The sequence below is a fragment of the Hyaena hyaena genome, unplaced genomic scaffold, assembly GCF_003009895.1.
Source record: "Hyaena hyaena isolate Hyena2069 unplaced genomic scaffold, ASM300989v1 scaffold_291, whole genome shotgun sequence".
Taxonomy (NCBI): domain Eukaryota; kingdom Metazoa; phylum Chordata; class Mammalia; order Carnivora; family Hyaenidae; genus Hyaena; species Hyaena hyaena.
The window spans coordinates 682,196-705,895 of record NW_024080921.1 but is presented as its reverse complement, the minus strand read 5'-3'; the positions used below and the strand labels follow the sequence as shown (position 1 = coordinate 705,895).

Here is a 23,700-nt window from a genome sequence, read left to right as displayed (position 1 = left end):
AAGTTTTAAGTTATGTACATACCTACATATTCGTCTTAGTTTAGGGGGAGTCAGAGAAAATGAGCCTTTCCTCAGTCTCCCAGGGAAAGAAAGGGAGAGAAGGCACAGAATGTCACTAGGCCCCTGATGAACACAGTGCTAGAGTCTCACAGGGCCTAGTTTCCTACCAGGGAAAGATGCTTATTTTCTTTGTCATGGTCCTCACCTTGCTCCCCTGCTCAGTCTCCAGTTTTTAGAAGTTATCCACTTATCAGAATGCCCCCTTCCTTTAGTTCTGTAACATTTTCACTTAGGGGAAAAGGTTGCTTACCATCTTGTATCAGGATCCCGAGGGAGTTGTCCTCTTGCAGGATGGTGAAGTGAGATCTCTTTGGTATCTTGGCATTTGGTCTCTATCTGTTGTGCTTTGAACCTAAAGACTGGAGAGCCTCGGATCCCCCTCAGGAGTATGTTAGGGCTCTGGCAGGCCATAGGGGTTTCTGTGAGCTGTCCTGGTTCCTCCCTGGAAGGGAGCTCAGTCTGGCTTCAAAGTGTCATCTGAGATAACTGGGTGAGTTATCTCAGAGGCACATCCAACTCAGATGAAAGTGCCTCTGGGATCATAACAGGCTCTGGGGGAAGATTTGATTTGTGGGCTTTCATCTCACATATTTTCACTCAGCTGTTTTATCAGTGAGCTTATGGGGTCTCCGCTAATGGTCTTCATAGATATCCATGCAATGCCATGGTTAGGAGAGTGGGGCTCTGAGTCTTGGGCCTGAATAGGACCTTCCAGCTCCTCCTCTGTGGGTAGGTTGAACTCTGAGGTTTGTACCTGGATGGGAGTGCACAGGATACCTGTGCTAAGTGAATGAGGATCTGCCATTCTAGCCAGATGCTTGTGCAGTAGAGGCTGGGATGCTCTTGGCTGAGCCCATCTCAACCAGGAGGAATGGAGTGGGACAGGGCTCAGCCTTAGTGAGGAGAGGATGTTGGACTATGATTCTATCTTTATGTGCGCCACAACTCCATTTTATTGGTTGATAATTTATTTAACCATTCACTTGTTAAAGGACATTGCTGTTTGAGCCTTATTTTATTTTATGTATTTTTAAAATTTTATTTTATTTATTATTTTTTTCTTTTATTTTTTTAAACTATAATTTACTGTCAAATTGGCTAACATACAGTATGTAAAGTGTACTCTTGTTTTTGGGGTAGATTCCTGTGGTTCATTGCTTACATACAACACCTAGTGCTCATCACAACAAATGTCCCCCTCAGTGCCCATTACCCATTTTCCTCTCTTCCCCCCCTCTCCCGCATCAAACCTCAGTTTGAGTCTCTTACGGTTTTCCTCCGTCCCTCTCCCTCTTCCTTTCCCCCATGGTCTTCTGTTAAGTTCCTTAATATCCACATATGAGTGAAAACATATGATATCTGTATTTCTCTGACTTATTTCACTTAGCATAATACCTTCCAGTTCCATTTATGTTGCTACAAATGGCATGGTTTCATTCTTTCTCAGTGCCAAGTAGTATTCCATTGTGTATATAAACCACATCTTATTCATCCATTCATCAGTTGATGGACATTTAGGCTCTTTCTATAATTTGGCTATTGTGAAAGCACTGCTATAAACATTGGGATACATGTACCCCTGTGAATCCACACTCCTCTACCTTTGATAAATTCCCACTAGTACTATTGCTGAGTCATAGGGTAGTTCTATTTTTAATATTTTAAGGAATCTCTACACTGTTTTCCAGAGCTGGTGCACCTGTTTGCATTCCCACCAACAATGCAAGAGGGTTCCCATTTTTCCACATCTTCACCAGCATCTGTTGTTTCCTGAGTTGTTGATTTTAGCCACTCTGAATGGTGTGTATGAGGTGGTATTTCACTGTGGTTTTGATTTGTATTTCCCTGATGATGAGCATTGTTTCATGTGTCTGTTGTCCATCTGGATGTCATCTTTGGAGAAGTGTCCATTCGTGTCTTATGCCCATTTCTTCACTGGATTATTGGGTTTGGGGTATTGAGTTTGATAAGTTGTTTATAGATTTTTGGATACTAACCCTTTATCTGATATGTCATTTGCAAGTATCTTTTCCCATTCCGTCAGTTGCCCATTAGTTTTGTTGCTTGTTTCCTTTGCGGTGCAGAGCTTTTTATCTTGATGAGGTCCCAGTAGTTCACTTTTGCTTTTAATTCCCTTGCCTTTGGAGATGTGTCAAGCAAGAAATTGCTGCAGCTGAGGTGAAAGAGGTTGTTGCCACCTTTCTCCTTTAGGGTTTTGATGGTTTCCTGTCTCACATTTAGGTCTTTTGTCCATTTTGAGTTTATTTTTGTGTATGGTGTAGGAAATTGGTCTAGTTTCATTCTTTACATGTTGCTGCCCAGTTCTCCCAGCACCATTTGCTAAAGAGACTGTCTTTTTTCCATTGAATACTCTTTCCTGCTTTGTCAAAGATTAGTTGACCAAACATTTATGGGTCCAGTTCTGGATTCTCTATTTTTTTTAATGTTTTATTTCTTTATGAGAGAGAGACAGCATGAGCAGGGGAGGGTCAGAGAGAGAGGGAGACAGAATCCAAAATAGGCTCCAGGCTCTGAGCTAGCTGTCAGCAAAGAGCCCGACGCAGGGCTCAAACCCACAAACCGTGAGATCATGACCTGAGCTGAAGTCGGATGCTCAACCGACTGAGCCACCCAGGTGCCCCCTGGCTTCTCTGTTTTATTCCATTGGTCTATGTGTCTGTTTTTGTGCCAATACCATACTGTCTTGATGATGACAGCTTTGTAGCAGAGGCTAAAGTCTGGGATTGTGATATCCTGCTTTGGTTTTCTTCTTCAATATTACTTTGGCTATTCAGGGTCTTTTGTGGTTCTATACAAATTTTAGGATTGTTTGTTCTGGCTTTGCAAAGAATGCAAAACTGAAAGCTTACACTGAATGTGTAGATTGCTTTAACAATATTTATTCCAATCCATGAGCATAGAATGTTTTCCGTTTCTTTGTGTCTTCTACAGTTTCCTTCACAGGTTTTCCATAGTTTTCAGCATACAGATCTTTTTCATCTTTGGTTAGGTTCATTCCTAGGTATTTTATGTTTTTTTGTACAGTTGTGAATGGGATCAATTTTTAATTTCTCTTTCTGTTGCTTCATTATAGAGGCAGTTGTCTAGAAATCCAACTGATTTCTGTACATTGATGTACCCTATGATCCTGCTGAATTCATGTATCAGTTTTAGCAGCCTTTTGCAGTCTTTCGGGTTTTCCATGTAGAGTATCATGTCATCTGCGAAAAATGAAAATTTGACTGCTTGCCAGTTCTGATGCCTGTTACTTCATTTTGTTGTCTGATGGCTGATGCTAGGACTTCCAGCACTATGTTAAACAACAGTGGTGAGAGTGGACATGCCTGTCGTGTTCCTGATCTCAAGGGGAAGGCTCTCAGTTTTGCCCTTGAGGATGATATTAGCTGTGGGCTTTTCATATATGGCTTTTATGATGTTTAGATATTTCCCTTCTATCCCGACTTTCTTGAGGGTTTTTTTTTTTTTTTTTTATTAAGAATGGATGCTGTATTTTGTCAAATGCTTTTTCTGCATCTATTGACAGGATCATATGGTTCTTGTCCTTTCTTTTATTAATGTGAGTATCACATTGATTGATATGCAAATATTGAACCAGACCTGCAGCCAGGAATGAATCCCATTTGATCATGGTGTATAATTCTTTCTATATGTTGTTGATTTTGATTTGCTAGTATCTTGTTGAGAATTTTTGCATCCATCTTCATCAGGGATATTGTGAGCCATTTTTTATTGTAAAAAATAGTGCAGTAAGCATCTTTGTATATGAGATAGCACTTTTTTCGGGTGTATGATTTCTGTGTTTATTAAAGAACCTAATAAAATATGGATTATCGTGTACATTATATGTGGGGGGCGGGCAACTGAACCAAACTCTTATCTTTGTGAATTTGATGTTTTCCTAGGTACCTTTACATTGTACCAATTTTTTTAGAGCCAGTTTCTCTTCCTTGCTTCCTCCTTCCCTTCCTTCCTTTTTTTGTGAGAATATTTGAGTTCTACTATACCTCTATATCTTAGAGGTATAAGTTTGTACACTTTTATTAACTATTCCTTATTTCCTCTGCATCTTAGCCTCTTGTAACCACTTTACTACTCTGTTTCTATGAGTTTGACTTTTTTTTATTCCATATATGTGATACTATACATTATTTGTCTTTCTCTAAATGACTTAATTTTTTGAGGAATTCCATACTGTTTTCCTTAAAGGTTGCACCAATTTACATTCCCAGCCACAGTGTATAAGGATTCCACATTTTTGCAAACACTTGTTATTGCTTGTTTTTTTCTTTGATGATAGCCATTCTAATAGGTATGAGTTGATAGCTCATTGTGGTTTTGATTTACATTTCCTTTATGATTAGTGAATATTATTGAGTACATTTTCATGTACATGTTGGCCATTTATATGGTTTTTTTTGAAAAACGTCTTTTTTCTTCTGTCCAATTTTTAATTGGATTGTTGAGGTTTTTTTTTTCTGTTGAGTTGTATAAGCTTTTTATATATTTTGGATAGTCACCCTCATCAAATAAGACTTTCAAATACTTTCTCCCATTCACTAGGTTGCCTTTTCATTTTGTTGATGGTTTTCTTTGCTGTGCAGAAGCTTTGTAACTTGATGTAGTCCTACTAGTTTATTTTTGTTTTTGTTTCCTTTGCATTTGGTGTTAAATACGGACAAAATCAAAGTGCTTATTACCCCTCTTTTCTTCTAGGAGTTTTACAATTTCAGCCCTACTTTCAGTTCTTTTATCTATCTTAAGTCAAGTAGAAAATAGTGGTCGAGGTTTATTCTTTTGCACATGACTGTCCAGTTTTCCAGGGAAAACTAGAGCATAAATTCTCTTGATTTACAGGTTTTTGGTATAATTTTTGTTTGAGAAGGTTATGATACTTACCTAAGTAATATGAATTTTCCAGTGGTATACATAACAAAGTGATATCTAGAGAGATCACTTTCATCTAGACTATAGGTGACATACTAAGTTGTTTCCTTATCATCTTCCTTTCCCAGCTTCATGGCAGGAACTTGAAGTATCTTGCTCACTGCTGTATTCTTAGTGTCTAGAACAGTGGTTGGCACATGTGAATGTTGCTATTAATTTCTCAGGGGTAAACTTTATAATGATTATCCTCAGTACTCACTTAGGTATACTTTGACTTTAGGAATGTATATTAATGTATAATCTGTAATATTAAGATAATTACATGAGCACACCAGATACCTATATATTCAGGCAAGAACAACTCCTAGATACATTGCTATGTTCACTTGCTCATCCGAGTACAAGATTATTGTGAACAAGCCTAGATATAATGACCAGTGTGTTTAAATGAGAGTGAAGGAACAGCTGCTCATTTAATGGTCTTTTAATGAGATACATAAAATTCAGTCCTTTTCCTTTTTCATTACAATTTAGTGATCTCAGGTTTCTTAGATGTCTTTTGGGTACTTCTGAAGTAATTACGTAGTTTAGGAAGTTGGAAATTGCTGAAGTTGATGAGATGGGAATTAGATTGTTTTTGTGTTTATTTTTTCCCCAATCCTGTTTCCCATCTATTATCTATGTCATATTCATTTCTATTCTCATAGATGTATTCCTTAATCTTTTTCAAAATCCTCTGTGCTAAAAGTAGTTATAACTAAAACCTGCTGTATTATTTAGTTCTCTTTAGGAAGTCACTCATAAATTTATTGTTTTCTTTTTACCTTTGTTGATGGCAGGTCTACTTAACCGAAACAAGGTACAGGTCACTAAAATGTAGAAATTTAATTAATGTATTCAAACAACAGATATGGCTTCTTCACTCACTTCTCAGCACTTAATTTTAGTAATTTATGTATTTTTAAATTGTATTTTGACTGAATATTTTCATGCTGAGGTTTATTTGTGAGACATTTCCCTTTAATTTGCAAAAAGCAATTTAAATCTGCTTACGTCATCTAGGCATATGGAAAAGATATTTTTAAGTTACTTGTTTCGATCAGTTTGGAATGTGGTGACCTCAGAAATGGGCAAATATTTTCTTAGCATTTGGTTAGAAGAATAAACATGATATGCTCCTTGAGAGAAATTTAAATTTTGATTTACATGATATGACAAACTTCTTTTTAAAGTGATTTTTTTTGTGTGTGTTAATACAATTGCTTAATTATCCAGTGGCTTTTTTTTTAAATCCATGATTTCATTTCCTCTTTAGATAAAAAACAAAGGTTGTTTCTATTATCCCTACTTTGCAGATGAAGTTTTTGGCAAGTCATTTGATTTCTGAGTTTTAGTTTCTTTATCTGTAAAATGAGAACATTGGGCAAGATAATCTCTGAGGTCCCTTCAAGCTCTAAAATTCTCTGTTTATACCATTGTAAAATGAGGGAACAGAGACACAGACAAGGTAAGCACTTGGCTAAGCTCAAACAATGAATTAATAAAACCTCAGTATTTGACTTTCTGTTTAACTGTTTATTGATACTTTCACACAGTCCTTACACCTATTACAAAACTTATGCTACAGATGAAATCCTTTTTTTAAAAGCTCAAATATATTTCTACAGTTTCAAGTTAAATTTTTATAACTTAGTAGGTGATCGTTCATATTTTTTAAAGGAGGAGGTCTTATAAATATCATTTACCATAGCAATTAAAGACACATCAGGAAAGAAAGCATATCTGAAGTTATGTAGTATGAGTAATACAGTAAGTCCAAAGTAAACGATCTCACCTGTACCCCTCCCCCAAAAAGCTAGGAAAGATTCTTTTTTTAAAAAAATTTTAGTGTAGTTGACATGCAATGTTACATTACTTTCAGGTGTACAACATAGTGATTCAACAAGTTTATACATGATGCTGTGTTCACCACAAATGTAGCTACCATCTTTCCCCAATACATCACTATTACATATCATTCACTATATTTCTTATGCTGTGCCTTTTATTTTCATGACTTATGTATTCCGTAACTGGAAGCCTGTATCTCCTACTCCCCTCCACCTCTTTTGCCCAACACCCCATCTTCCTCCCCTCTGGCAACTGTTTGTTCTCTGTATTTATAGGTCTGATTCTGCTTTTTGTTTGATTATTCATTTATTTTGTTTTAATTTAATTAAATTAATTAATTTATTTTTTGGATTCCACATATGAGTGAAGTCATTTGGTATTTGTAATTCTTAGTCTGACGTCTTTCAGTTAGCATAATACCTTCTAGGTCCCTCCATGTTTTCTCAAATGGCACAGTATCATTTTTTTCTCCTGGGTGCATAATAATGCATCACATACCACATCTTATCTGTTTGTCAATGAACAGGAAAGATTCTTTTTTTTTTTAAATTAGCACTTTTTTCCCTTTTTTAAAAAATTAGTCCTTATTTATTTTTGAGAGGGAGCAACAGTGCAAGTAGGACAGGGACAGAGAGATGAAGACACACAGTCTGAAGCAGGCTCCAGGCTTTGAGCTGTCAGCACAGAACCCAAAGCAGGGCTTGAATCCATGAACTGTGAGATCAGGACCTGAGCTGGAAGTCTGACGCTTAACTAACTGAGCTATCCAGGCACCCCAACAGAAGAGATTCTTAAATGACAGTTTTCTTCCATCCTTTTATTGATCCAAAAGCATTAGAATGATTTGAACTTTTCTTTCTTAAGTCTATTGTTATGTATTTATTTTTTAATGTTTGTTTATTTATTTATTCATTTATTTTTGAGAGGGAGAGAGCTCCCACACAAGTGCAAGCGGGGGAAGGGCAGAGAGGGAGGGAGATGAATTCTAAGTATGCTCTGCGCTTTAAACACAGAGCCCAATTTGGGGCTCAAACTCATGAACTGTGAGATCCTGACTCAGGCTAAAATCAAGAGTCAGATGCTTAAATGACAGAGCCACCCAGATGCCCAATGATTTCAGTTTTATTTGTTGGCAGAGTATACATATATCCTTGGCATGAGTGTCTACAGAGTGACATTTTTTATTAATTGGAAAGTTAGATTAAACCTCTCAACCATTAATGGTTTGTGATTGAATCCCCTCCAGTTTCTCACCTCAATGGCAGTCCCTTCAACAACTTTTCAGGATTGCATTGATTTTGTAAATTATGACATTTTATATAGATATAACACATTAATTTCTAGTTGAATACGATGAAGTATTTTAGGGTGGAAGTCAGAGTAGATTGTACTTCAGTACAAATTTACATATGAGTATGATTTCTTTGAATAATTCAGCTAACTTTTCCAAAGGAAATATGATCACTCTATAAAATTTGTTCAATATACCAGGCAGCTTTTATATTTTTTAATTTTTATATAGAATACTCCCTTTTTGGGGGAAAAAAGAGCTTATTTTGTTATTTTGGTGCTTTTGGATAAAATAGCTTTTACTCATTTTTTCCTATAAAATGTCTGTCTCACTTGACACAAGTAGATCATAATTGGAAGGAATCTTAGTGAACATTGTATCTAAAACACTTCATTTTACAGTTGAGAAAACTGAGGTCCTGCAAGGTTAATTCTCGGATCCATGGTTGGTTAGCTAATTAGTGACAAAAATGATTGGGATTTAGATATGCCAGTTTCCCAAACTAAAACCCTTTTATTTGATGAGTAGGTATCTGGATGCTTGTCTGTACCCTGCTAGAGTCATAGTCTAGATTTTTGCCAAACAACCCCTTTCCAGTGTTGTATATGTATATATGTATGTATGTATAGTAATTAATTCGAATCAGAATTTAAAATCCAAAAGCTGCATTATAAAAGCTCACGCTTAAAAATATAATGGCATATGGAGCTACAATTTGTCACAGTTGGTTTCCTACTTGATATGATTTAGATCTTTAAATTTTTAGATTAAAATACGAGGCAGTATCAAAAATATTATGTTCAAAAGCTGTAGGTATTTTTAAAAATCGTTAAAGTATATATTTTCTTTTTTTTTCTTAAATAGTTTATTGTCAAGTTGGTTTCCATATAACACCCAGTGCTCATCCCAACAAGTGCCCTCCTCCATGCCCATCACCCCTTTTCCCCTCTTCCCCACCCCCATCAGCCCTCAGTTTGTTCTCAGCATTCAAGAGTCTCTCATGGTTTGCCTCCCTCCCTCTCCCCAACTATTTTTCCCCTTCTCCCCCACCATCCTCCATTAACTGCCTCCTAATCCACCTATACGTGCAAACATATGGTATCTGTCCTTCTCTGTCTGACTTACTTCTCTCAGCATAACACCCTCAAGTTCCATCCATATTGCTACAAAAAATATTTATTTTCTGTCTTAATCTTTATAAAACATTATTTAATTTAAACAATTAATCCACATAATTCTTTTGTACAAATGGTAGAAGTCTGATTATTCATTTAAAACAAGACCAGTATTAAATGGTAAATTATTGAATGCTAAAATATGCTCTAATAGCACAGTCAGGAAATTTACAGGTAACATTTCCATGGTTACTAGGACTCTTGCTCTATATTATAAAAGACTCTTAAAAGATCATATAAGGAAGGAATACTATGACATACCATAAAAAAATTCTCACGAGTAGGAGAAATATTATAATTAACCAGAAAATGAAACAAATAAAGAAAGTGAAGGAATTCTTCTCTTTCTTCTATTATCTAAGTAAATAATTTTCTCTGAGTCTGTAAACTCTGTTTTATGTATCTATTTTATCTTACACTGAAAAAGTAATATAGTAAAGCTCATGTGTTTGCTAGCAGAACTCTTCAGGGGCTGGAGAATAGTGATGCTGTGCCCCATTCGGTGGGAGACTGGGACCATGACTTGAGTCCCACAGACCAGGATTTATATTGCTGCGTCCCCACTCACCAGCAGTCTGACCTTGGACAATTTGCTTAACTTCTCCAATCCTCAGTATTCTTATCTGTAAAATAGAGATCATAATGTCTCTTTTACAATGTTATGTATTCACATATGTAAAAAGCCTACCTTTTGATAGGCTTTCCCTAACCATTCTTTTCCTTCTGCAGACCTGTTACCTGCAGTCCTGCTCTCTGTCTCTTCCTTCACTAGTTCAATTCCCCCTGATGGACCTAAGTCTCAAAAGTAGGATTTCATATGGCAGGTAACTAGAACTAAATAAATGTGACTGAGACTGGTCTTTCCACCATTCCTGGCTAGTGCACTGGGTAGACTGGTCTCTTGGAGTAACTGCTTCTCAAGTTCTATGATGTCCTTAAGAACATCAGAACTTCTAGCCAATGTCTGTGGATTCTCTTAATGAGGCTCCATGTAGCTTCTTTGGCAGCTGTCATGCTGCCCCTTCAGGACCTTGAATTCTCCCCAATACAGTATTTTTTTCTTTTCTTTTTTTAAAATTTTTTAAAATGTTTTATTTAGTTTTGAGAGAGAGATAGAGACAGCATGAGCAGGGGAGGGTCAGAGAGAGAGGGAGACACAGAATCTGAAACAGGCTCCAGGCTCTGAGCTAGCTGCCAGCACAGAGCCCGACGCGGGGCTCGAACCCATAAGCCGAGAGATCATGACCTGAGCCGAAGTCGGATGCTCAACCAACTGAGCCACCCAGGCCCCCCTACAATATTTTTTTTCTAAGGATATTCTTTTAAAGAATATTTCTAGTTTTATAATTTTACATATTAAATACAGTACTACGTGTCTAAATATATTTTATAAACTGCCCTAAATTAGGTTAATAAAGGGATTTGTTACTCCTACTTAAAGAAAAAAAGAAATTCTGAAACTTCAGCTTTTGAGTATATATGAAGAGTTTTAAATTTTAGTAATTTTTTTAAAAATGAAGATACTTTTTTAAAATTTTTTTATAGTTTTTTTTTTATTTTTGAGACAGAGACAGTGCATGAGTTGGGGAGGGGCAGAGAGAGAGGGAGATACAGAATCTGAAACAGGTTTCAGGCTCTGAGCTGCCAGCACAGAACCCAATGTGGGGCTCGAACCCACAAACCGCGAGATCATGACTTGAGCCGAAGTTGGACGCCTAAGTGACTGAGCCACCCAGGCGCCCTGTTAAAATGAAGATATCTTGATTCTCAGTCAGGTTTACAGTATTTCAGGGTTTTTTTGGTAGTAGTCCAGTCCTTTACTAACACATACTCCTAGATTGTTAACATCTGTGTATATAAGCAGTTGGTCTAAAGCAAGACTAGAGAACTTAGAGAAATGTTCCCATAATTAACTAAAATGCTCTTACTTTTTTTGTGGTAGCATCATTATTTTCGTGTTGTGAGGTTTTAGTGTTTCAGCTGTAGCATGCATTTACATGGGCATCTGCAGGCTGGCCTAGGAATTGGATAATCTTTTAAGTATTATTTCAGAAACTAGACATAGAGTTACCAAAGGTTTACCCATATATCAGCTTTTAGAGAAGAAGTCTTCTGCAAATTGATGTGGTCTCCAGGTTGGCAGGGCCAGTCTGCTTTATACCTTTGCTGGAACAGCTGAGGAAATGGGAGATGATGTAAAGGGAAAGAAAATGAGTAAAATTTGTCTTCTTTTCACTCTCAAAACATTACTGCTATCACTTGGGTTGGTAGTAACTTTGGAGGGATTTATTCAAGTATACCCCCCCACACACACACACCTTTTCCAATAGAAATGAACATATTTGAAAATGAATTAGGGTACTTTATCATCTGAAAGAAATGACAATATTGGGAAAAACATTTATTTCATTGTATCTTGAATAATTTTTTCTCATTTTATAACGGGGTTAACTCTCATCAAAACAATCTTCGAGAATAAGTTTATTATATTTTGTTGTATCATTTATTTCTACAAGTTTGTAAGCCATCAACTCAAGTAGAAATCTTTTGCTATTCAGATTTTTATTGTGGTATTTATATTAAAATAATTTTATTTTTGTAACAATTTTCTTCTTACAACCCAAATAAAATATTGTATAATTTTATGAATAGGCCACTGGGCAGAGCAAAAATACAGTTCAGATTTAAAGAGAATGACCCTGTGTTTTATTTTAGATTTATATTATATATAAAAGATGCCTCACATGGCAGAATAAAATTGTAAGGGACAATTTGACTTAAAGACTCAATCAGTCAATGTTGATGGAACACTGCCTGGGCATTATGGAGGAGATTGGATGTTGAGAAGAGTCCAGAGATGAATAAAGCATAGTCTCTTCTTTCAGGGAGCTTACACTGAATTTGGGAGGGATAGTTATGTATTAAAAATTCATACTATGAGATTTTTAGAACTTGAAGACCCATTAAAAACCTGAAAGTTTGTTGAATCAAAAATCCTAAGAGCTTGGGCCTAACACATTTGTCTCTGGGCCTGGGACATGGTTAGCTGCATCTCCTATCCTAGTAGTGGCATTGGGCTTCCAAGCAAAGCATTGCAAGTACTATTCTTTTTGCTATATTAGGAATATGCCTAACTAGAGTTGGAGAACCAGGAAATCAGGGAGAGATGGCAGAACCTAGCCGTAGGACAGAAGTAGCAACAGATATATCACCAGAATATGACACAGGGACACTACCTTGAGATCTAGTATTTATGAGTCAAATAGGCATAAGGGTCAAAAACAACTCTTCAGTCAGTAATTAAGAGCAGACTAGAAGGGAAGAGGCATTGTCCGGCCCAGCTCAACTTCCTTTAAGAATTGGCCTTACTGCTTATGGAACAAGCACCATATAAATGGGCTGCCTGGACACAGCCCACTTTTAAATTATTAAGTCTTGATTTTGTTCCATTTCCCTGTTTTATCATTTCTCTATTTGTTCTTTAGTTATACTTTTTCTTGCCCTTAGAAGCCCAATTCTTCTTGGCTACCACTTTGCTTCCAGCAGGCTTTTAGCTCTGCCTCTCTTTCTTGGCAGTGATTTTCCTCCTTGTTCCCACAAGGCCCAGGGTCTACCCCTCTGATATTATTTTCATTGGGCTCGTATTGGCCTTGCTAGAAGACCTAAGATTTCTGGAACACCCTGTCTTTGCTCTGGAGCAGCAGATATTGACCCTATGATGCTTACATGTGGCCTGTCTAGTGCTGGTAATGGAGACTGCCATCCAAGAGGCTGACTCTGGTAAACTGCTTGAGCCATCTGAGAAGCCCAAAATGGAGTGCATCTATGGGCCCTTTCTTTTCACACTCAGCCTGTCTGTACTTGTTGTCCCAGTGTTCTCTAGAGTAAGGCCTGATTGCTGTTGCTTCTGTCAGCTTCTGGAAGAAAGTGAGCCACGTTCTTTTCTTGTTCATAGCACCACACTCTTCATAACTAATGCCTTGAAAAAGATAAATTACTTAATCTGCCCAAATAGAAGATACACTTTTAACTCCTCAGAAAAGACGGGATTGCCTTTATTTTAGTCTTGAATTACTTTCAGATTGTTGGGCATGATTTTGAACATAAAATGGGAACTGTTGTTTGGAGAAGACTTATCAGCTTAAAATCACCCCAGTCAAGGGCGCCTGGGTGGCTCAGTCGGTTGAGTGTCCAACTTCAGCTCAGGTCATGATTTCACGGTCTGTGGGTTCGAGCCCCACGGCAGGCTCTGTGCTGACAGCTCAGAGCCTGGAGCCTGTTTCAGATTCTGTGTCTCCCTCTCTCTCTGCTCCTCCCTTGCTTGTGCTCTGTCTCTCTCTGCTTCTCAAAAATAAATAAATATTAAAAAAATTGTTTTTAAAAGAAAAAAAAAATCTCCCCAGTCAGTGCTAGTTGGGGATAGTTTCCTTTCCTAAGGTTGCCCATAAAAAAAAAAAAAGAAATAAAAACAACTTAACACAGATTTAGTTATTATTCCTGATGGCATGACTTTCAAGTGTTGGATATCTTAATAAACTAAGTGAAAGAGCAATACAAGAAAGGCAATAACTTAAGTGGGGATGTTACAGCAATCACAAATACATATTTATCTATGGGTTAGATGAAAAGCAATATTCTAACGTTATTTAAATGGCTTTGAACAAAAGCTCAGTGACTGCATTATATGTGGATACCAAGATTCTGTATCTCAAACACCTTAGAGGAAAATAAAAGGTATATGAAACATTTTTCAGAGCCTTTCTTGGCAAAGTCGGGTCTGAACTGTTACTCCTGATCTCACCCTCATCCCATCCATCTGGCATTGGTGTTGGTCCTCCCAGTATGCTGTTTACGTCCCCCTTCAAATTTAATGCACGTTTGACTTCCTAACTGCATTGCTGACTTCTCTGTTGTAGTGCTGCCTCTTTATCCACAGGGCATCTCTGAACTACTTTGGTAACTCTACTTCTAGAATGATTTAGTCTTTCCTGATGAAATCCTTTTATTTTGGAGCCTGAGAGAGTTTTATCAAAGGTGAGGTTACCATGAGGCTAATGAAGTTTAAACTCCAGATTCTATACTTGAGATGCTGAGAGTTGTAGAATATTCCAGGTGGAGAGAGAAAGCGGGTTGCAGTCAGGAAGCATTTCTGTGTAAACATATCTTATTCAAGAGATCTTATCTCTTATCCAAGAGATCTTAGAGAAAGGAACTTAATCTCTAAAGCTCCAGCATTTTAGGGTGATTTCTTTTCACAGTCTAAACAAATACTGACTTTTTGTACCTAATTTGGCCTTCATAACTTTGTATTCTTATTCTTAAAAAGTATCACCTAAATTGTATATGCTTCAGGTCACACAAAATCCCAATAGGATCTGCCACTGGTTTTTACTAAATGAGGTACCTGGATGTTTTGCTAGTACTTATTACCTGCATTTAGTAACATGCAATTCATAAGAGTAAACAAACACCAAGTAGAATCTAGAGAATCCCCATATCACTCTAAAATCAGTGCTTTGGTGACTCTTTTACACGAGAACTGGAACTTGCTGGTAGCCAGTATATTGCAGTGTTCACATTAGTGAATGCTGTAAAACTGGAACTCAGATAACTGAGTTCAGTTCAGTTCAGGTCAGCCAGCCTTTGTGGGATGCGTGTTGTATGTGATCAAGGTGCTGGCCCAGAATCATTTTTTAGTTTAAATGCAATTTAAGAATCATTTGAAATTGTCTTAACAGTGAAGTATTTTTAGTCCCTTGGGACCCTAATAGCAGTTCTCTTTAAAGAAATAAGAAATTGGAGCCAGTGTGATAAATATGCCTAAATGCCAAGAAACCACAATAATAAATTGTTGGCACCAGTCATTTGATGTTTTCTAAAACAAAGAGACTTCTCAGTCTGCTAGTGCTAGGCATTTCAGTGTAGAGGATGTACAGTGAAAAGTGTCCTTTATCTTTTTGGTAGGTAGTTTCATAGATGATGGCCCTGGGTAAATTTGGGGTAACTATTTTTCAAACCAAGGAACCCTAAATTGAATTGTTATGTTCATCATTTCATCATCCTTTTTAAAATGGGTCATTTAGTCAGTATCAGATACTTTGTGTTTGAGAAATATCATAAAATACCTAAGAGACAAGTTAATATATAATGTTAGGTACTGATAAATGTTTTGAAGACAGACAAAGTCAGAGAAGGAGATTGATGGTTGGAGTGAAGGTGATGTTTTAGAAATGCAGTACTGACTTCTAGCTATGGTTTAAATTTGCCATGCATATCCCCATTAATTAGAACCTTTTCTGCACTCGATATTGCTTCTGCCTGGAATGTTCCTTCAGATGACTGCTTCAGTTATTTTCTGACTTCACTCAGTTTAAAGTAGTGCCATCCACCATTCTATTCTTATTCCATACTCTACAAGTATACTTTACCATTTGCTTGGGAACCAAAGAGATTAAAATAAATTCTTTGATAAATCCTTTGCTCTCTGAGCTTTTACCATTTGCTCTCTGAAATTGAGGACTTGAAAAGATTTTTTTGTTTTATTACTTTATTTTCTTTTACGAAAAAAAAATTTTTTAAGTAGTCTTCATGCCCACCACAGAGCCCAATGTGAGGCTTGAACTCGCAACCATTAGATCAAGAGTCAGACACTTAACCAACTGAGCCACCCAGGTACCCCTTGAAGAGATTTTTTTTTTTTTAAATCTCTTCTTTGATCTAGGTACCTGAATTAGGAATCAAATAATTCTCTATAGTAGGGAATACTTATTTTCTTTATAACACTTTTGCCCACTGATTTGTTTTTCTTTCTCTTTGTCTGTCTGATTTCCTCACTGAACTGTTAGTTCTACAGTGGCTGGGAATGGCTGGGACTTTATTTTGTCCACTGTTCTATCCCTATCACCTGGAACAGTGCCTGGCACCTAATCAATTCTCAATAAATATGTGTGTTAATACATGAATGAATCCATTTGACCTTGTGTCATCTAAATCTTAATTTTAAAAAATATATGCTTATATTTGGAAAAGGCTTATTTCATATTATTAAGTTTTAAGAAGTAATATATGGGAGACTTACTAATCATCTGCTGTGTAGTCTGTGTATTAGGTATTCTAAGTCAGCTACAGTTTCATGATACCAATCAGTCAGTCCCATGACCACAAGATCATGACCTGAGCTGATCTCGAGTCAGATCCTTACCGACTGAGCCACCTATGCACCCCAAAACAGAAGAATTTTAAACAAAAATGTATTAGATTTGCATTTTAGATGGACCATTTTTCAGTGGTGTAGAAACAGACTAGACCTCAAAGCAGAGAGGTTGGTTGGGAGGCATTAGTGAAAGATGATTGTTGTCTCCATTGGATTCTTGGCAAGGGGTTAAGAGAGAAGTAGATACACTTGAAAGATTTGTATAAGGCAGAGTAAGTGACTAGTGCCAGTGAGGAAAAGGAAGGAGTTAAGTGTGATGCCATGCTTCCACCTTAGGCAAATGAGAAGATTGTGCTGTGGACTTGTAGGGAGGAGCCATTTAAGGAGAAAAGAGCCTGTGTAATCCTTAAGACATATATAAATTGAGGCTGACCCGTAAGAACTTGGTAATATAGCTGAATTTTCTCGGTATAGATGCTTAGAAAGATGCTTGGAAAGAAATAACCAAAATGGTAATAGTATTGGGAGTATAGTTCTGTTTCCAAATATTTCTTTTTATTAAGTTTTGGTTATCATTATTAGTGTGTTTTATGAAGGAAAAAAGTAAACTTTAAAGAATTATATTAGGATCTGTCATAGGAAATGCTGTACCAAAAAACCCAAGGACACAAAACTAAGGCCTTCCTAGGTAAAATATGGGCTGTTCCCAATGAAAATAAGTTATTGGTTCTGAATAGAAGCCTACTGTAGAAAGGGTTCATCTTTATTGTATGTGTGTTGTGTTGAGAGAGTAGGGAGAAGAAGGGTCATTTGGAAATTTTACTCTATCATGTATAGAGGGTCTGCTAGACGCAGGAACTGGTCTTTTATTTATTCATTAGTTAAAAATGTTTATCTTTGAGAATGAGAGAGAGAGAGAAAGAAAGAGAGAGAGAGAGAGCGTGAGCATAAGAGGAAGAGGGGCAGAGAGAGAGACACACAGAATCCTTAGCAGGCTCTAGTCTCTGAGCTGTCAGTGCAGAGCTGGATGCAGGGCTCCAACCCACAAACTGTGAGATCATGACCTGCGTCCAAATCAGACTCCTAACGGAATGAGCCACCCAGGCGCTCCTCTTACTTATTCATTTATCCTTACCCTTTAGCATAGTCCCTGACACTTAGTAATGTCTTAAGTGAAAGCTATTGTTTTAGATTTGTTGTTAATATGTTTATTTTTATTTATATCACTATTCACTGCAGTTGTTATACGGTGATGTTATTTGTGTCATCTTGGTTTTTAGGTAGATTGGGGTCAGCTGGACTATTTAGTTGTTGACATGCCGCCTGGAACTGGAGATGTACAGTTATCAGTCTCACAGAATATTCCCATTTCAGGTAATCTTAAACTTTAATTTGTGCTGTCTTTGGTATTTTGCTCTTGCCGTTACAAAAAAACAAACTCCATGACAGGCAAACACTTTTATGTCTTAAAAACAGTCATTTATAAATTTGTCTTTAGAAATCAGATTCATAAATTCAATTTTTCAAAATATTACCAGAATGAATGTATTTACAAAAACATGGTGGTGATATAAATCTGTGTTCTAGAAAAACAATAACCCTTAAATATTGTTTAGGTAGAACATGGCTGTTTGGTTCATGGCTGTCATACAGTGACATTATAGTGCCTGATCCATGGTGGACATTCAGTAAATATTTATTGAATAAATACTGATTAGAAGTAGACATGAGGAAAATTTGGCTTTTTGATAAATATGAGTATGGGGAAATTTTATATTCATCTTGTTATTTGATGTTAAAGTCAAGAGCAATAAACATACTAGCTTATATCAACTACAGAATATTTTATTCTGATAATAGACATCTTTTCTATGTTATGGAATTTAATTATCAATTGTTAGCTTCTATGTTGAATAGGTTTCTAAGGATTTTCCTAAATTCCAATGTAGAAATAATGTAAATTTCTCTTATTTATAAGCACTTTATCTATTGGTAATAAATAACCAAGAAATATTACTGACATTGAATCATCAGAAGGTTTAGAACCTAGATTTTTGATAAGATATACACATTGGTCTGAAATATCAATTTAGCATCATTAAGATAATTTTTTTTCAGGCTGCCCCAAAGGGCTGTGAAATGAATATTTTTGATATTTAACCTTAATAGAGTCTGAGACTTTTTCTTTAGTGAAACAAGCTAGAAAGTATGAGATGGGAATAAAGTGAAGTAATATAGTAAAGTAGTTGAGTATGTTTTTTTCATAATCAGCATACTAGATACTCTGCTTTTTATTTTATTAGGTAGTTTTGGGATTTTTATTCTTCTAAATATTAAGAATTTAGAACTCACTAAACATTTATTGAATAAAATGTGCTTCTGGCACCTTGAAATTCCTGTTGCAGACTTCCAAAATTCTTGCATTATTTACGTGGATAATACATTGATACAGCTGGGCTAAACTATCATGTGTTCCCTGAATTGTGACTTGGTACCTTGAAAAAGTTTAATTTACTTAACACAGATAAACAGATAGCCCTAAGAAATTTGCTTTTGTTTACTCAGATAACAGTCCCTCTATTTGGACAGAATTTATGATTATATCCCTCTATTTTAATTTATTCTTATACTCTAAAGCCAGCAGTGTGTAGATTAAGGTTAAGATTTCCTTTTTTGAAATTGTCATAGCCAGGAGGAGCTAAGGAGATGTAATATGGTATCCTCGATGAGATCCTGGAACAGGAAAAGGACATTAAGTGAAAACTATAAAAGTCTGAAATACTTTTGACTTTGGTTGATAATGTATAAATCTTGTTTATTAATTGTAGTAAATATAAGCATCTCAATATAAGATGTTTGTAGAGGAAACTGTGTGTAGGATAGGTATATGAGAACTTTGTATTATCTTCTTATTTTTTTTTGGTAAATACAAAATTACTCTAAAAATAAACTATTTTTCAAAAACTAAAAAAAAAAAAAAAGGTTTCCTTCTTTGAGGATTTCTTTCTTATATGCTAAAATTTAACCAGTAATATTTCTTTATTCATTTCCTTTGATGAAGAGTCTGCCCTGTAGTAAATAGGTCATTAATATCATATAAATAAAGATATTTATATTATAATGATAAAAATAGTATTTTGTTGTGGTGGTGGTGGGAAAACATAGCAGTTGAGTAGTATTGAGTACATTCATTTTGTTGTGCAACCACCACCACTATCCAACTACAGAACTTTCTCATCTTCCCAAACTGAAACTGTCCATTCAGTAACTATTAATTCCCTCCTCTCCCTAGACCCTAGTAGCCACCATTCTTTCAGAAACAGTATGTTTTATGTTAAGATGAAGGAATGAGGAAAACATATTTTAAAAGATAAATATTGATATATCTAATATTGACTTTATACTTCATTAATAAAATTTTAAATCGACAAATATTTATCCATATAAAGGTAGATACTTAGCCCTATGGAGGATCCATGGACTATTAAATCGTTAAGTATTTTTCCTAGAGCAGAGTTCTGTACCTTTTTTGATACTCAGACCTTTATTGAGATTTGATTAGTATGTGGATTTTCTCCAGGAGGGTATGTTTGTACCTACAGAAACACTGTTTTCGTGTGTCATTTCAGGAGGCTCACGGTTCTCAGGTTAGAAGCCCCAGCTCTAGGAGACAGAGCAAGGAGAAGGGCAGGGATGATAAGTGGCTACTCTGAAGAGAACTGCAGTGCAGAGTGTGAAAAGTGCCATAAGAGAAATCTAAACTCCATTCTGTAGGGGATCAAAGGACAAAGAGATCATGGATTTGAGGGGAATTGTAAACTTAATGGAGATGAGCTTTTTAAAAAATGTTTATTCATTTATTTTAAGATAGAGAGTACAGGAGTGGGGCAGAGAAAGAGGGAGAGTGAGAATCCCAAGCACATTCCACACTCAGTGCAGAACCTCCCCAGGGCACAAACTCACAACCATGAGATTATGACCTGAGCAGAACTCGAGTTGGATGCTTAATTGACTGAGCAATGCAGGCATCCGTGGAGATAAGCTTTAAAGAATAAATATGATACATTATAGAGAATTCAAGATAGCACTATGCCTTATTTGCTTTGGTTTTTCTTGGCCTAAGGGGAAGAAGTCAGAAAATGAAACTTCCTGTGTTTATAATTCTATTATAGAAACATAATATATATTTTACTTCCCAAGTCTGATCCATTAAAAATAAGTAGGGCCAGGTAATAATGCTGCTTTTGAAAATTAATAAACTTAGTGATTTCTGAAATTAGTAAAATTATTGTTTTTATTTTTTATTTTTTTACAAATAGTTTATTTTCAAATTAGTTTCCACATAACACCCAGTGCGCATCCCCACAAGTGCCCTCCTCCATGCCCATCCCTCCCTCCCCACTACATCCATCAGTCCTCAGTTTTTCTCAGTATCCAAGAGTCTCTCATGGTTTGCCTCTCTCCCTTCCCCCCACCATTTCCCCCCTTCTTCTCCCCCTTGTTCCTCAGTTAAGTTCCTCCTAATCCTCCTATACATGCAAACATATGATATTTGTCCTTCTCTGCCTGACTTATTTCGCTCAGCATAACACCCTCAAGGTCCATCCATGTTGCTACACATGGCCAGATTTCATTGTTTCTCATTGCCATGTAGTATTCCATGGTATAGATAAACCACATCTTCTTGATCCATTCATCTGTTGATGGACACTTAGGCTCTTTCCATGTTTTAGCTATTGTGGAGAGTGCTGCTATGAACATTGGGGTACATGTGCTCCTATGCCTCAGCATTTCTGTATCCCTTGGGTAAATTCCTAGCAGTGCTATTGCTGGGTCATAAGGGAGTTCTATTGTTAGTTTCCTGAGGAACCTCCACACTGTTTTCCAGAGGGGCTGTACCAGTTTACATTCCCACCAACAGTGTAGGAGGGTGCCCGTTTCTCCACATCCTCGCCAGCATCTAGAGTTCTCTGATTTGCTCATTTTAGCCACTCTGACTGGCGTGAGGTGGTATCTCAGTGTGGTTTTGATTTGTATTTCCCTGATGAGGAGGGATGCTGAGCATCGTTTCATGTGTCTGTTGGCCATCTGGATGTCCTCTTTGGAGAAGTGTCTGTTCATGTCTTCTGCCCATTTCTTCACTGGGTTGTTTGTTTTTCGGGCGTGTAGTTTGGTGAGTTCCTTATAGATTCTGGATATTAACCCTTTATCTGATATGTCATTTGCAACTATCTTTTCCCATTCCGTTGGTTGCCTATTAATTTTCTGGGTTGTTTCCTTGGCTGTGCAGAAGCTTTTAATCTTGATGAGGTCCCAACAGTTTATTTTTGCTCTTGATTCCCTTGCTTTTGGGGATGTGTCAAGTAAGAAGTTGCTGCGGTGGAGGTCAAGGAGGTTGTTTCCTGCTTTCTCCTCTAGGGTGTTGATAGTTTCCTGTCTCACGTTCAGGTCCTTTATCCATTTTGAGTTGATTTTTGTGCATGGTGTGAGAAAATGATCTAGTTTCATTCTTCTGCATGTTGCTGTCCAGTTCTCCCAACACCATCTGTTAAAAAGGCTGTCTTTTTTCCATTGGATATTCTTTCCTGCTTTGTCAAAGATCAGTTGGCTGTATACTTTTGGGTCCACTTCTGAGTTCTCAATTCTGTTCCATTGGTCTATGTGTCTGTTTTTGTGCCAATACCATACTGTCTTGTGGATGACAGCTTTGTAGTAGAGGCTGAAGTCTGGGAGGGTGATACCTCCCGTTTTGGTTTTATTTTTCAGTATTACTTTGGCTATTCGGGGTCTTTTGTGGTTCCATACAAATTTTAGGATAGTTTGTTCTAGTTTTGAGAAGTATGCTGGTGCAATTTTGATTGGAATTGCATTGAATGTGTAGAGTGCTTTGGGTAGTAATGACATCTTAACTATATTTATTCTTCCTATCTATGAGCATGGAATGTTTTTCCAAGCAAAATTATTGTTTATCAGCATTTTCATAATTTTCTTAATGAGCATGTATATATTTAAAAATTTAAAAAGTAAATAGAAAGCAGTAATTCTTTAACAACAGATTTCTGTATAAATTGGTGCCATAATAATTGCCTGTTATTAATAAACTGCCATTTGAGGGGCGTCTGGGTGGCTTAGTCGGTTGGGTGTCTGACTTTCGCTTAGGTCATGATCTCGCGGTTCGTGGGTTCAAGCCCCGCGTCGGGCTCTGTGCTGACTGCCGGCTCAGAGCCTGGAGCCTGTTTCAATCTGTGACTCCCTCTGTCTCTGACCCTCCTCTGCTCATGCTGTCTCTCTCTCTCTCCTAGAAATAAATAAAACATTAAAAAAAAAAAAACCTGCCATTTGAGGACAGTCTTTCATATATTAAGTTTTATATTTAATTATCACAGGTATTTTCTTATTTGTTTAAATCTTTGAAGAGTTAGGCAGCTTTCCCAAGGTCATACAGTTAATGGATTGTGCTTGAGGCTTATAACAGTTCTGCTAAAGTGTGAAGCCCAGGCTCTCAATATCAAGCCATTCTAATACAAAGCCCAATGCTATTTGACTCACTGATTTTCTGATTTTAGTTCTAGTCCATTCAAACCCATTTAAATAGATTCTAATCTAATCCATTCTAAGAATGGATTAAGTAGACTTTAATCCATTCTAATCTCAGTGAACTCTGATAAAAATAAATTGGTTCATGAATATGCCTAAATCTGAGCAATCCTATATGATAAGTATCCAGCCACCAGTTTGTATGAATGTTTACTATGTTCAGTTTTGTTTCTCTTTCAGTTCTTCAGAGATTGCTTTCAGCCTCTTTAATTTGTCTATTCCAGGGAAGGTCTGAATACAGTCTAGAAGCAGTTTCCTTTGGTCTGTGGGAGTAGAGCCCCAAATGATTCTTGGAAAGACCACTGTCATCTTTGGACAGATTATTTGGCTAGTTTCCAGGCACTCTGGCTATCAGTATAGACTTGTAGAGGTCGGTGTTAATACATTCATACTGTGGGTTATTATGTCAATATTAAAGTTAACAGCAATGAAAAGACTAGATTTTTTCCACTGACTGTCTCTTAATTTTAAACTTAAAAAAAATCCATCAATAAAAGTATCCTACCAAAAGGATGTAATGGGGGTGGGGTGGGAGGTGGGGGGATACATGTGATTGTGATTGTGATTGTGTGTGTGTGTGTGTGTGTGTGTGTGTGTGTGTGTGTGTGTGTGTTAAATGCTTATGAGTT

At 36.7% G+C, this 23,700-nt stretch overlaps 1 protein-coding gene and 1 pseudogene across 3 annotated transcripts in view; one reads left to right on the top strand and one right to left on the bottom strand.

Annotated features, from left to right (window-relative positions):
• Positions 1-23,700, top strand: part of NUBPL (nucleotide binding protein like) — a 214,477-nt gene that overhangs the window by 146,917 nt on the left and 43,860 nt on the right. For 2 of the 3 annotated variants that reach the window (XM_039247126.1, XM_039247127.1), the window contains one exon: positions 17,755-17,848. In XM_039247126.1, the coding sequence (XP_039103057.1) occupies positions 17,755-17,848 (94 nt within the window). Of the gene's footprint in view, positions 1-10,090; positions 10,127-17,754; positions 17,849-23,700 lie in introns of those variants that run through there. The other variant, XM_039247128.1, reaches the window with a different exon arrangement.
• LOC120241786 lies at positions 156-917 on the bottom strand (annotated as a pseudogene).